We start from the raw sequence: 15,543 nt of genomic DNA, 5'->3' as shown, positions 1-15,543 counted from the left end.
TGGGTACAATGCTGAAGTTCGTCAGCTTGGCTTCCACTCCTCGAGAGATGGAGGCCGCCTTCGCCAATGTAGCCAGCCATCGAAAGGACCCAAGGATTTCCTCGGAACACCGACGACAGGCATCGTTGGTGCCGACATGTGCAACAATCTGCAGCTGGCTGCACCCCGCGCACTCGATCATACTGCTTCTGCAGACTGAGTGTCATTTTGCAGTAGTTATAATGGCAGTTTCTGCTATTGCTGTAGGCATTCTCGCCGCTTCTGTGGCAGCTGCTGCTACAACTTTAGGAAATCAGGATCCATCCTTCACAGTGAATAGTCATAACTTTTCCATGCTACTCGGCATATGTGAAACACAATTTGAGCAATCGCACTGGCAGTGACATGGGGACTTGGAGCAAAAGGTGGTTCCTGTCGTCAATGACGATGGAGTTTATGAAGCAAATGACTAGCTAGAAGCAACGGCAGTGACATGGAGATGTGGAACAAAAGGTGGTTCCTGTTGTCGATGACGATGCAGTTTTCAAAGCAAATAAGCAGCAGTCAGGCATTACGTTCATAGAATAGCAAAAGCAATTGTAAGCACGCACAGACAGTTCAGGGAGCAATGCAAATCAAAAACATAAACACAAGCAAGGTCACTCACTCTACTATCAATGGCATGTACCAAACGCTTCAGGGAATAATGAGGAATTTAGGGACAAGTGCGGGGCCACAGTGTATTCTGGTATTCATGTCAGTGGGTGGGCCCACATGACATGCCCGTAGTGACAGCGTCCCCAGTGGGAAAGAGCTGCGACCAAGTTACAAAACATGGGTATCTTTGACTTTTCCTCTAAATCGTAAGCAGGGTGTATACGACCCGTGAGATTCGGGAAAAACCCGGGAATTTTTTCATCCGGGAGAAAACCGGGGAAAACCCGGGAATTTTTTAGAATTCCGGGATTTTTTTTGTTTTAGTTTTCAGTTAAATTTGTCATTTTGACTGGTAAGAAATAATATTCAAACAAAGGATATTACTGTATTCCGCTACTGCAGAATAATACTGCAGCAATAAAACATGAACGAGAGAAAAAAAAAACTAAAATAAAACTTAAGTTGCAAAGGAAATGTGCCATGTACAACAACAAAACACAGTGCTGATACAAGCATCTGCCAGCAGCAAAATGTGTCAGAGGCTTTGGGAAGACTATGCAATGCTTCATAACAGCAAATCGCCTCCGATGAGCGTGACGTCGCAACTGTTTACATTAGATTCGTGTGAGCAGTTGCGTGCGGGCCCATGCACATGCACAGTTGTGTCGCGTTTGTGTAGTACCTTCTCCCGCTTCTGGCTACTAAAGTGTGTCTTTTAGCTATATAAGCAGTAGCAGCAAGATCAAGACGCTATTTGGAAAAATTTTACTGTCGCGCGCAAGCTGCCATATTCACTAGGAGCGAATCGGGGTATCTGCCCCGGGCGGCAACTTCAGTCAGGCATTAATCGCCTTGCAGAACAATGAAGTTATTTTCGCCTGTTTGCTAAAGAAAAGTGGTTTTTATTAATCTTTTCCGCTGAGGCAGTCAATTTATTTGTAACGAAATGCTTAATTCCACACTATTGGCTAGTTTCAACTGTTCTCTGCATTTCAAAAGAGCATATTTTCGTCTTCTTGCAAGTATGGCATTATGCCATAATAAAGAACCAAAAATGAAATAATACAATACTGGTATTCCAAGAAAATTTACAACTGAATCTGGAAGTACGAATGTGCACTTCAAACCAAATTATGCATGTTATTATGGTTCACGAAATTCTGATGCTCTTGGAATATCCTCTGATGTCTTGTTTCTTTTATGACGTAACGTAAGATCTTTTAATGTTTTACATGTACGAACATACGGGCTTCTTGCGTCATCGTAGCTGCGCAAGCAGTGTGACGTCTGTAATTGGTGCTCTCTGGCAACTGCTGAAACGAATCTCTTCCTAACAGGTCGCGGGAAAATATTGCGAATGATTGACTGAAAAGCGTTACTTTCAAAGTAAACTTCCTTTTACCCAAGATGAACTATGTGCGATGAATTTCTTCAATCACAGAGCGTTTGACTCTCATTTAAAAATCAACTCTTTGAGGATGACCATTTAGAAAAATTTCGAGCCCGTTATTAAAAATTTTACTCGCACATTTGTGTGATGTATCTTAAAGTGTAACACACGCAAAGATCAACGTTATATGTGAAAGTTAAGCTTCTCTTGCTGCTTATTAATCGTTGATACCAATATTGTATGTGAAAGCTTTGCTTTTCTTGTAGCAACACTATTAATTTAAACCATTAACTTTTCCTGTTTGTGTGTACGCACTACTTAACAGTGATAATGCTATTGGCTGACGACATGACGTGTCCTTTGCTTTGAATATCCGCTGTATCGGCTGGCGAGATCACGTGACATGAACTACGACTGGCTTACAAAAGCGCGTTGCAATCTCTATAATTGATAAATTTTACTGTTCCGAGGAAAAGTATACTCTCACTTAACACGGAAAAAGTGTGTTTTCACCCGGGAGAAAGTGTATTTTTAACCGAGAAATCCGGGAATTTTTTTTTCCTTGTGCACGTATACACCCTGGTAAGGCTTGGCAGGTTGTCTACGTTACTTCCAGATACTAAATTTTGCATGTCTGTTTTTAATCTTTATTGACATTGCCTTTCAAATAAATGTTTAATATAGTACTACTTTACAGAGATTTTTGTTTTATAGACAGAGAAACTTTTGTTACAGCTACACATTGCTGCGGCCAATGGATATCTAAGAGTGGTGGAATATCTCCTAGATCAACATGTTTCAACAGAAGTCAGAGACAATGATGGGTGGCAGCCTGTCCATGCAGCAGCCTGCTGGGGTCATGTAAGTTCCTCCTGACAAGTGGTGTTGGGTACTTAAGTAGAACATTATATGTCGCGTGTACATTGTTGAATTTCACTCTATACTAATTTACTAATTCCTGTGTGTGTGTGTGTGGGGGGGGGGGGGGGGGGGGGCAGCGGTGTGTGTGTGTGTGTGTGTGTGTGTGTGTGTGTTTTCACTTCACTTTTATAATAAATTACAACGTTTCGGGAGTCAATTGATTCATGGAAATTGGAATAGCTACATACACTACTGGCCATTAAAATTGCTACACCAAGAAGAAATGCAGAAGATAAATGGGTATTCATTGGACAAATATATTATACTACAACTGACATGTGATTACATTTTCACGCAATTTGGATGCATAGATCCTGAGAAATCAGTGCCCAGAACAACCATCTCTGGCCGTAATAAAGGCCTTGATACGCCTGGGCATTGAGTCAAACAGAGCTTGGATGGCGTGTACAGGTACAGCTGCCCATGCAACTTCAACACGATACCACAGTTCATCAAGAGTAATGACTGGCGTATTGTGACGAGCCAGTTGCTCGGTCACCATTGAGCAGATGTTTTCAGTTGGTGAAGAGATCTGGAGAATGTGGTGGCCAGGGCAGCAGTCGAACTTTTTCTGTATGCAGAAAGGCCCGTACAGGACCTGCGACATGCAGTCGTGCATTATCCTGCTGAAATGTAGGGTTTTGCAGGGATCGAATGAAGGGTAGAGCCACAGGTTGTAACACATCTGAAATGTAACGTCCACTGTTCAATGTGCCGTCAATGCAAACAAGAGGTGACCGAGGCGTGTAACCAATGACACCCCATACCATCATGCCGGGTGATACGCCAGTATGGCGATGACGAATACATGCCTCTAACATGCGTTCACCGCGATGTCGCCAAACACGGATGCGACCATGATGATGCTGTAAACAGAACCTCGATTCATCCAAAAAGATCATGTTTTGCCATTTGTGCACCCAGGTTCATGATAGTCCATGCTGCTGCAAATGTCGTTGAACTGTTCATGCAGATGGTTGTTGTCCTGCAAAGGTCCCCATCTGTTGACTCAGGGATCAAGACGTGGCTGCACGATCCATTACAGCCATGCAGATAAGATGCCTGTCATCTCGACTGCTAATGATACGAGGCCGTTGGGATCGAGCACAGCGTTCCGTATTACCCTCCTGAACCCACCGATTCCATATTCTGCTAACAGTCATTGGATCTTGACCAACGAGAGTGGCATTGTCGCGATACGATACACCACAATCGCGATAGGCTACAATCCGACCTTTATCAAAGTCGGAACGTGGTGGTTCGCATTTCTCCTCCTTACACAAGGCATCACAACAATGTTTCACCAGGCAACGCCGGTCAACTGCTGTTTGTGTATGAGAAATCGGTTGGAAACTTTCCTCTTGTCAGCACGTTGTAGGTGTCGCCACTGGCGCCAACCTTGTGTGAATGCTCTGTAAAGCTAATCATTTGCATATCACAGCATCTTCTTCCTGTCGGTTAAATTTCGCGTCTGTAGCACATCATCTTCGTTGTGTAGCAATTTTAATGGCCAGTAGTGTAAGAGATTTGCGAAAGGGAGAGAAAGCCCAAGAAAAAATTTATCGAGGAAAGTAAATTAGTGCATCTTCATATGGAATTGCATCTTCATATGGTATTGTCTCTCAAGTATTCAGATGGAGCAGAAAAAACCACCGCCTTTGCTTCCAAGGCTTAAATAGATGAACATCAGGCCAGATAAAGCCAGACTGAAAAGGAAGCACTACCCACTTCACTGCTGTAGTGCTTATACAGTATTATTATTATTATAATTATTATTATTAGTGGCGATCTTCAGGCACAAAGCGCTCACAGCCAGAAGTTGTCCATTTTCTGCCAATTCAGAAGTAGGGAATCCAGCAATCAAGTGATTTTCAAGCAGTAAGTTTAGCACATGAATTTTAATTTGTTTGGTTTTATATGGGGTTGCAGGATGGTGTGGGTGAAGCAAGTGTTGCTAGGGAGAGATGTAGTGCACAGCAAGCAAGTTTTATAACCAGTGTCTACCCTCAATGTGGACTAGTAGCTTTCTTTTCCGAGATGGAGTTGTAGGTAGCAATTGCAATGCACTGAAAATTCCTTCAGTATTCTATAAAATAGCGGTGTCATAAATAAGAAGTACCAATTGTATTATTGACTCATTAGTTCATGGTTTAATGAAACAGCTACAAACACTAAATATCATTTATCTTTTGTCATTTAGATATGGAACTGTTTAAAGGAAGATTAGTTAGGTGCTTATGTTGGTTGTTGATAGTGGTAGAGGTGGGTGAGCAGTGGGGATGGGGAGGGGGTACTAGGTAATATATGATTGCTCTAAGGGAGCAGTAAGGTCTCAGAAAGGTTGGAACCACTGCTCTGCATGCTCCTGCCCTGTGATGAAAGTTTCAGGTTCCTCATTGAGAGATGACACAAATGATTTTTTTTATCGAGCTTGCTGAACGTACATATCTTTCTGCTTGTTTTGCCACTAATATCCGTACCGACATGGACATCCTCAAAGAGGTCAGGTCTATTTGTTGCCATTAGATCCAATATATTGCTGTCATGAGCGGGATTCTGATCTATCTGTTCTAGGTAGTTTTCAGAGAAGACATTTGTTACTGTTTCACAGGATGTCTTATTATGCCTAACAAAAGTGTAATTTTCCCAGTTGATTGTTGGATGATTAAAGTCTCCAACAATGATTACAGTGTTATTGGGGAACTTATATACAAGTGAACTGAGGTTCTCTCTCTAAAGTTTTTGATTACATTAGGGGATTAGTCTGGTGGGCAATAGAAGTATCTGATTGCCATTTTATGCCCACCTCTGATACTGAGTCTTGACCAAACAAATCGCACATGCAGCTTCAATTTCTGTCTCAGGGGATTTGAGTTTCCTGTATACTGCCACAAATGCACCACCCCATTTCCGATTTCCCTCTCCTTTCAATATACACTTAAATTTTCCCCAAAAATCTGAGTGCTATCGAATTCAGTGCAACCTGTTTGCACAGCCGACTAAATATTGTGGTACTGTGCATCATAGAACGGTAAGCTATCGCCCCACCAGCAGTGGGATGATACAATGCTGGCATGTATCACTGAAAGCAGTCCTTGATGTACCATGATGCAAGTTGGAGAACAGCCCTGCCAATAGGTTTGCTCGATCTGAGGAATACTTACAAGCTGGATTTGGATGCTTCAGCTGCCGAACTTGTGTGCTGTGAAATGTTATGCCTACCAGGGGAGTTTGGGGATCCACAGTCCTTGCAGCTACCCAACTTCACTCGTAATTTTATTTGTCCGTTGAGAGAACATATCTCCCACATCCGGCCCTGGCAACCATCTAGTTATAGGACTGGGGCGGCGTATGTACATCAAGACATTCACAAGTGCACACATATAACACCATGCTCTGATGGCTTCAAACCCCCGTTAATATCGCCTTACTCATGAGCGCGTAAAGTTTTGCACAAGGAAATCACTCCTTCGATGTTAAATTTAATGGCAAAACCACTACTGTGACATTTGACCACATGAAACCTGCTACCTCTTTGAAGAAGAAATTCCAACGAGGACAACACAGTACAGTCCTGACCCAGTTCCCACTGCTTCGTCACTGCTGGTTCCGACAACCGTCAACACAAAGAAACCTCCTGGACACACGATACAATCAGGTCAGTGAGTCCATTTCCGTACAAGGTTTTTGGACACTGCTCTGCTTTCCCTGTCAGGGCTGATGTAGTAGATAGAAGTGACACTACAGTCTAGTGCAGTTTGTGTGGTTTTCAAGCATAATTTTTTAACACTGTAAAAGTGCATCTGCATCAGCTGCCAGAAGCACTGAATTCTACGATGCTAGTGTGCTTACGGTTAGAGTAGTTGTTGCATTCCATTGTTGCTTTCCATTGTTTATTAGTTACAGAATTGTTTTTGACTGTTGCATGCTCTAGTTTCCATCTAAAACTCATCAATCGGACATTTGTCATAACCAACTCTCTGTGTATTTAAATAAAGTGTTACTGATTTTGATGTGAAGAGTCCCTTTTGCTATTTTGGCGGTTAATAGTACATGCTCAGTAATTTATTGAGATGGCCACAGACACAAGGCTACTCAGAGATCTTCAATGAGCTGACTACTAGCTCAGGTGGTCTATTAGCAAATAGATATTTTCTCTCATACCACTCATTTGCAAATTTTTTTCCTCATTCAGTTCATATTTTGGATCTAACCATAACATAGTTCCATTGTCGCATAATAAATGCCAAAGGAACTAGCCACAACTACTTTTATGGCTGTCTGTATCCTAAGGTCTAGAAACTTGTTAGAATACAATATTAATCTCATTTCAAAATCTACACAATAGGAATGGAAAGCTCTTCCCTAATGTCACAAGACTTTAACAATTCACTGAGAATGTAACAAATAGTATAAATAGACTTTCGTATTTGCTTGGTAGACCCTACAGAAAAAGAATAAATAAAAAATCTGACCAAAATAAGACTCTGTAAATCAAACAAAATTAGGAGACAACAACAACAGCCACAAGTAAGGTGATGTAGATTCCAACTCCTCCCACACCAGAGAGCTGCAGTTGGCTGCTTTTGGTGGCTCAGTGTTGCACTCAGAAGAGGCAATAGCTCCAGAGACTTGGTACACATCTGAAGGTATAGGCTGAAAGCCTACACAATGTGACAGTAGGCCACAGGCCATGATGATTTTATAGCTGCACCTGGACAAGCCAGTCTAAGAAGTGCCTAGATGTAAAAGTGCATACGCTAGAATCTCTTACCATGCTAGAGCGGCCCTCATTGTCATAGCCTGCCTCTGGGAAAGAAGTATGTGTTACAAACATACAATATAAGTGCACTAGATCCTCTTCTCTTCAGGTGTTGATGTCCACTGTTGTTGCTTTCTATTATAATACAAAGCTAGACAGCTCCCGCTTCTCCATCGCAGAGTTACATACCATAATCCAATATTGCTGAACTTCTTAGGAAAGCACTGTTCACACAAGATAATCAGACTTGTCACATTCATATTTGCTATTTTCCTCTCCCAATGGAAAATCCAGGATGAAATAATGACAGTATTATGAAAAGCACAGATTGCTACTCACTGTATAGCAGAGTTGCTTAGTTGCATATAGGCACAACCAAAAAGATTGTCAAACAAGTAAGCTTTCGGACAAAAAGGCCTTCATCGGAATTAGACCCCCCCCCTCCCTCCTCCAAACACACACACACACACACACACACACACACACAAATGCAACTCACATATACATGACCACAGTCTCTGGCTGCAGAGGCCAGACTGCGAGCTGCAGCACGTGATGGGAGAAGCAGTCTGCGTGGTGGGTGTAAGGAAGAGGCTTTGGCAAGGAGGGAAGGGGTAGCAGGGTAGGGGTGGGGCATGGTAACTGCTTGTGGGAGCATACAGGTTCAAGTTGGAGAGAGGGTAGGGCAGCTAGGTGCAGTCGCGTTTGTGTCCTCCACCATGAATCTTTGCTCCTTCCATCTGCGTCAATACAGAAAAAGTTTCCTTGTCGCTAGCTAGAACCCAGTCCCACATACTGTTGCTGCAGTGTTGCTTGGCTCATGTGCCCCCCCCCCCTCCCCCCCTCCCCCCCTCCCCGATGGCCTTACCATCAAATTACCCATCACAGCCTGCAATTCCTCCTTTCACAATGACCTCCATCTGTTCAGATTCCACCAGTCATTAACCCTCACCAACAGTCCTGCAAAACCATGTCAGTGAGGCCTAAACCTCCTTGAAATATGTCCTCTCTGTCTGTAAAATTCTCCTGCTATGCAGTCCCAAATTTCTGGATACCATATCACACATTGAAACTCTTGCCCTGCAGGAACTAGAGCAGCATACACAATGCCACCTCAGAAAAACTCTCCAACCTGTTCACTTCCTACTCCCGCCTTGAACTACCACTATCCACCACCTCTACAACAACCTGCAAACCTCCCCCAATATAGCTGACAAACCTAGCCTTGCAGTCCTACTACTTTACCCCACTCTCATACACTCCCACCCATTACCATACAGAATCCAGACCTAAACAGACACGCAACACAGTTATGAACTTTTCCTCCAAATGCCTTAGCCCCACAGAAGTATCAGTCCTTTCCCATTCCCAAATTCAGTCATGCACGACTCATACAAGACCACCTCTCCTTCTCCCGGTCCCTACAGTGGAAACACTTTTTCACCATGAACCCTACCAGTCAGACTCAACTAAAGACCATTGTTGAATCCTGCCTGACTCACTTCATTCCTCCCTCCAACCATATCAATCTCCACTGTCCCCAAAATACCACCTGTTAACTTTCCAGAATTTCTTGATGTTGAGCCTTGCCTGACCAACACCCTCCAAATCCCTGAACATGCAAGCTGACCTTACATTCGCAGAAAGAACCACAATCCACTACCTAAAAACTGATCTCGACCTTATAATCCTACTTGCTGACAAACGCTCTCCCACTGTTATTTTGAACCATAAGTATTACCTGGCAGAATGACTCTACCAGTTAGGCCCATCCCAGAACCTCTCCCCAGTGTCCATCTCTCTCCTCAACCCTACTGCTCCCCACACTCCTACCTTCTACATGCTTCCTAAAGTGCATAAACCTAACTACCCAGGATGCCCCGTACTGTGCCCCCAATGAGAGAATCTCTGCACTCTTAGACCAACACCTTCAGCTTGTTACCCGCAACCTACACTCCTGTATAAAAGATATCAACCATTTTCTCCACTGACTCTCCACTGTTCCTGTTTCTTTACCACGTAGTACCCTGCTCGTCACTACTGATGCACCTCCGTTTACTCTAACCTACCTAATGCCCATGGCCTTGCTCCTTCTGAATACTACCTTTGCCAATGCCTGATCGATTCTGTTGTGTACATAGTTCCGCATAGTCAGCCCGTACCCACTAGAGCGCGCCCTGCTAAGTACAACAGCACAGGCGCAGCGCTCGTCCATCTCCGCACTACGAGGTGGCGCTGTCTTAGAGATGGACCAAATTCTGCTTCCGCCGATCCGCATATTAATATGTAACGCAAACAATGAGATTGCTGCTAACGTAGAACCTTTTCTCCTCGTGGATCACACTCGCGCAGTGATACCTGAACGCGCGAGGTATTATAACAAGTATACAGACGTCCGATTAGTCAGTCTGCATTAGTCTATAGTTAAGTTTCAGTCTGCGTGTAATAAGATTATCATATTCCTGTACATAGCCATGAAGATAAATGTATAGACACTTTGTCAAGTATCAGAGATATGTGAGAATAAGATTAACGTACCAAGACCAAAGGAACTTCAGATTGTCAGTTGTAAACAGCATTCAGAATCAAGTTAAGTAATTTCTATGCTTTTTATTATTTTAATAAATGTGTGTGAAAATTAATGAAGTTCTGTTTAAAGTTGGTCACCGTCAATCTGCTACTCTAAGCGTGCAAGTGGCATTTCTATCGTCTGACCTAACGGCAGAAGATAAACACGCCACGATAAGACCACGAGACATATTGCTGACACTCGCCTACTTCGTTAGAGCGACAAGTCAAATAATTTGATGGTTTGTGTACCGAAGGTCTTACAGTACGTACACGACAGATTCCCTCCTAGTCGCCATGACCAACTATATCCTCAGTCACAATTACTTCTCTTTTGAAGGCATCACCTACAAACAAATCCGGGCTGTAGCAGTGGGCAGCACCCAGAATCCCAAACCCCTCACCTGTTTCAGATTCACTGATGACATCTTTGTGATCTAGATCAAGGGTGAGGACAACCTATCCACATTCCTCCAGAACTTCAACACCTTCTCCCCCATTTGCTTGACCTGGTGCTCCTCACCCCAACTAGCCACCTTCCTCCGTGTTGACCTTCAGCTCAGAGGTGGTTACTACATCAGTACCTCTATCCATATCAAACATATAATATCTCCTCTTTGACAGCTGTCACTCATTCTACACAACCTAGCCATGTATGGCTGGTGCATCTATAGTGATGAGCAGTCCCTCTTGAAATATATCAAGAGTCTCACTGAGGTCTTCATAGACTGTAATTACTCTCTCAACCTTGTACAGAAACAGATCCCTCTTGGCTTATCTCTCCAGTCACTTGCCACTTCCCAAAGTCCCACTGTCCGGCCACAGAGGAGCATTCCCCTTGTGACTTAGTGCCACCAGGACTTGTAGCAAATGTATCACATTCTCCGCCAGGCTTTTGACTACCTCTCATTGTGCCCTGAAATGAGGAATGTCCTACCACTATCCTTCCCACCCCTCCCACAGTGGCATTCCGCTGCCTATCAAACCTACACAACACAACATCCTCGTTCATCTCTACGCAACTCCTTCTCCAAACCCCTTGCTTCACGGCTCATATCCGTGTAATAGACTATATGCAAGACCTGTCCCATACATCCTCCCACCACCACCACTTACTCCAGTCCAGTCACAAGTTTCACTTATCCCATTGGAGGCGGGTCTACCTATGAAACCAGTTATGTGATCTACAAGCTTACCTGCAACCACTGTGCTGTGTTCTATGAGCGTATGATAAACAACAAGCTGTCTGCATGAATGACCACTGAGAAGTTGTGGTCAAGAAACAGCTGGACCACTCAGTTGCTGAGCATGCTCCCCAACATGTGAATAGGGTGGGTGGGAACTCTCCCTGCAGTACATCCTACATTCCCGTAACCCTCCTGGCCTCAACCTTTGTTAGTCACTGTCCATTACCACCTACCCTCTTCCTTGTTCCCATTCCAGTACTATGCAGCCCTCTGTTCCACCAATGCACCCACAGTTTTTGTACTTTTCTCTTTGTCAGCTTCCCATCCCTCTGCCCTCTGTCTAACCTCCTGATTGAACTTAGCTACCCTGTCATTTCTCCACCTCATCCCTGTATGCTCTCACAAGCAGCACTTTGCTGTCCCCCACCCCTATCCTGTTATTCCTCTCCCTCCCTGCTGCAGTCTCTTTCTTACCACCACCACCACCACCACCCGGATTGCTTCTCCAATCATATGCTGCTGCTTGCAGTCTGGCTTCAGCAGCCAGAGACTGTGCTTGTGTGTGTGTGTGTGTGTGTGTGTGTGTGTGTGTGTGTGTGTGTGTGTGTGTGTGTGTGTGTCTGCTTCCGATGAAGGCGTTTTTTGCTGAAAGTTTACTTGTGTAACAATCTTTTTGTTGTGCCTATCTGCGACTCAGCATCTCCGCTATATAGTGATTAGCAGTCTATCCTTTTCATAATATTGTCATTTTCCTCTTCCGAGTGGAAGGGTGGTCAGAAACAGTTTGAAAAGTATGTAAGGTCATTGCAGTGTAGATTGTGCTGGGAAATAATTGTTAAGGAAAAATTCAGTACACCTCACCATTTTCCCGTTAATTACCATTGAAGTTAGCCAATCAGGACAGTGCGTATGCAAATTGAAGCGGCCCACCAGATGCAATAAGTGTCAGTTGTTCTCACAGCGTGGGTGATGGTGCATGAGGCTACACAGCTTTTGGCTTGGGTTCAATACTTACTATCAACCCATGTCCAATTTTTGTATCACATTCTTGTTCGGTTTTAGGAAACTAAATGACGAACACATTTAGCGGCACCTTCTCTGGCAGGCAGCTTGAATTTGCACGCACAATGGCGTGACAAGCTAACTTCAGTGCGAATTAACTTGGAAATGGCTCGCTGTATCAAATTTTTTACTTAACAAGTATTTCTCAGCAAAGCCTGTCTGTCAACACCCTTGTGTGTTTTTCAGTCAGTTTCAGACCAAGTTGTATAGAAAATGAGTTTTCTTGCCAGAACATCATTTGTTACTGATGCTCACTGCTATGTACAGTTTTCTTTCATCTGTGAGTACCGTGGTGGAAACTGATAAAATTTATCGGGTGTTAAAATCATGGTTGCATTGTCGCATTCTTTCTTCTCACTTTTCTTCCCCAGTTCCCTATAGACTTTTCCTACTGCCAGGATTGTTCAATATGCAGTTATGTTACGTAAGGGACCATTCACAGCAGCCAGTTTTTCTTCCATCTTTTTTCCAGTGAGTTCAGTTGTAATCGTGCTGAAAACTTATTTTATAATGTTCCACAAGGGTTTTAATTCATTCTCATTCCAGCTTATTTCTTGCACTTTGATTCTGTTCTAATCTAGGGTTTAAACTGATATTTTGTTCCTTTCATCACTTGCACATGTTAGCTGTCATGCATAGTTGGTGCAGGGGATAGATTGTTGGCTTAGCATGCAGGAGGTCATGGGTTCGATCCTGGGTTGGGATCCATTTTTTTTTATTTGCTAATTTAATTCTGACATTTCATACTGTAATATATGCCGTTTTTTAGGTCACATGTATCCTAAATTTACAACATTTTGTACTCTGAATGTAACAAATACGTGGTTAGACAAATAAGAAATAGTCAGTTCGAGCAAATGACATGTCATAGGCCAGAATAACTACAAAAACAATATCAATTTCAAGATGCTAAAGCTGCGCCTGTTCCATGTAATGCGCATTACCCCTCTGACAGAAATTGTTCTGCATCATTCATACTGACATTTCTAATTGTGAAATGTTCTGTAGTAGTAGTAATAATAATAATAATAATAATAATGCAATAATTCTTGAAAAAATCATCAGGACATGGGAAAAAGAAGTCAAAGGAATCCAAATTGGCATTAGAAAAGATAATAGATTCAATGTGAAGTGTTTAGCTTTTGCAGATGACCTTGCAATCCTCACAAATAATAGAAAAGAAGCCACTAACGCCATAGAGAAGTTACACGAAATTGCACAAAGAACTGCCCTGCAAATCTCATATGAGAAAACCCAGTACATAGAAAGAGTGCCACAAGACAAATTGCCTATTGTGACAACCCATGGGAAAATTGTACAAGTACCACATTTTAAGTACCTGGGAGAAATCATCCAGCCATCAGGGATCAACCTAAAGGCCAATGAGGAAAGAATAAAAAAACTACAGAAAGCATATAAACTCACGTGGAACTATTATAACAAAAAGTCCATATCCATTGACGCAAAATTGAGGCACTACAACACTGTCGTACTTCCGGAGGCACTGTATGCATCTGAAACAACACAAATAGGTGGGCAAACTAAAATCAAAGAAATAGAGAAACAAGAAAGGAAAATTCTCAGGAAAATTTTTGGCCCTATACAAGAGCAAGGAATCTGGAAGAAGAGACCAACATCAGAATTATATAAATCCACAGACAAGATTACGGATACAATAAGGAAAAGAAGAATGCAGTTCTACGGACATATCCACAGGATGAATGAAAACAGAATTTCAAAGCGAATTCTTAAAGTCATCAACTCAGGCAGGGGAAAAACAAAATGGATAAAAGAAGTTGAAGAGGACCTCAGACAAGCACACATAACAGTAAAAAATGCAGAAAATAGAACTGAATTCAGGAACATCATCAAAAAACATAAATTTGACACCACAACACAGAAGAGACCAGGATGCAAATGGACAGCGGAGCGAAATAAACAACACAGTGAACACATGAAGAAAATTTGGGCTCAGAAAAAACATAAACAATCATCATAAAGGAATTCAAGTTCAAACGCTCTCTTAAATGGGAATAATCGAAAATAATAATAAATAATAATAATAATAATAATAATAATAATAATGCATTGAAATATGTACTAAACAGCATGCGGTTACCAGACTGTGTTGAAAGGCATAGGACCACGGTGATAACACATACAAGTAGTAAACGAGTTTGGACATTATTCGCAAAGCACATTGGTAGTCCTATTGGTAACATAATGCCCTAACGAAATGTATGAACCTGAATGAATGAGACAAGAATAATAGTTGCTACTAAACTCTGGGACCACTGGAGGAGGATACAAAGAAAAGAGGTTTCGCATCTAGTGGATGAGGTAATTGTGAAATTCCATGACATGAAAAGGGCTTCTTTCAAATCTGGCCAACCTTCCATTTCTACGATTGTAGTATGCGCAAGTGTTTTCTAAAGGACACGCTGCAATCACTGTTGATGATTAAGATGCCAGATACTGTACCACATGCACTACATTTACCAAATAAAATACAAATGCCTCAACCCAGGATCGAACCATCAACCTGCTGCATGCTAACCCAAAACTCTATCCACTGCACCAACTGTACAGCAAAAACACTGTGTGCTGACGGAGATAGTTACCATACATTTGGTTATAGTGTTGCCAGATTGCCACACTTGAACGTCCTTTTTCTCCCGGATGTACTCGCCGGCCGAGATTGTGTGACAGACAATTTTTTTTTAATCGCTGGCATGTGAGGAGTTGAGCTGCAAAGCCCGAGTGCACGAATTTCACTTCACCCTGTATGTCATATAAAGCACTGCTTAACTATGTTGCTTTAACCATTCTGACTGTTCTAGGTAAAGCCCACAAATCATTCGTGAGCTGAATATGAAGGGAACTAATGATACTGAATTACTATTTATCCTCCACCATGCACTAAATACACTCCTGGAAATTGAAATAAGAACACCGTGAATTCATTGTCCCAGGAAGGGGAAACTTTATTGACACATTCCTGGGGTCAGATACATCAC

General features: G+C 42.6%; 1 protein-coding gene across 1 annotated transcript in view; it reads left to right on the top strand.

The window, feature by feature from the left end:
- LOC126251481 (protein phosphatase 1 regulatory subunit 16A) overlaps positions 1-15,543 on the top strand; it is an 83,379-nt gene that overhangs the window by 52,663 nt on the left and 15,173 nt on the right. The window contains exon 6 of the mRNA XM_049951928.1: positions 2,762-2,887. Within this exon, the coding sequence (XP_049807885.1) occupies positions 2,762-2,887 (126 nt within the window). The remainder of the gene's footprint in view (positions 1-2,761; positions 2,888-15,543) is intronic.

This window comes from Schistocerca nitens, chromosome 4, assembly GCF_023898315.1.
Source record: "Schistocerca nitens isolate TAMUIC-IGC-003100 chromosome 4, iqSchNite1.1, whole genome shotgun sequence".
Lineage (NCBI taxonomy): Eukaryota > Metazoa > Arthropoda > Insecta > Orthoptera > Acrididae > Schistocerca > Schistocerca nitens.
This window is presented reverse-complemented; position numbering and strand designations above follow the sequence as displayed.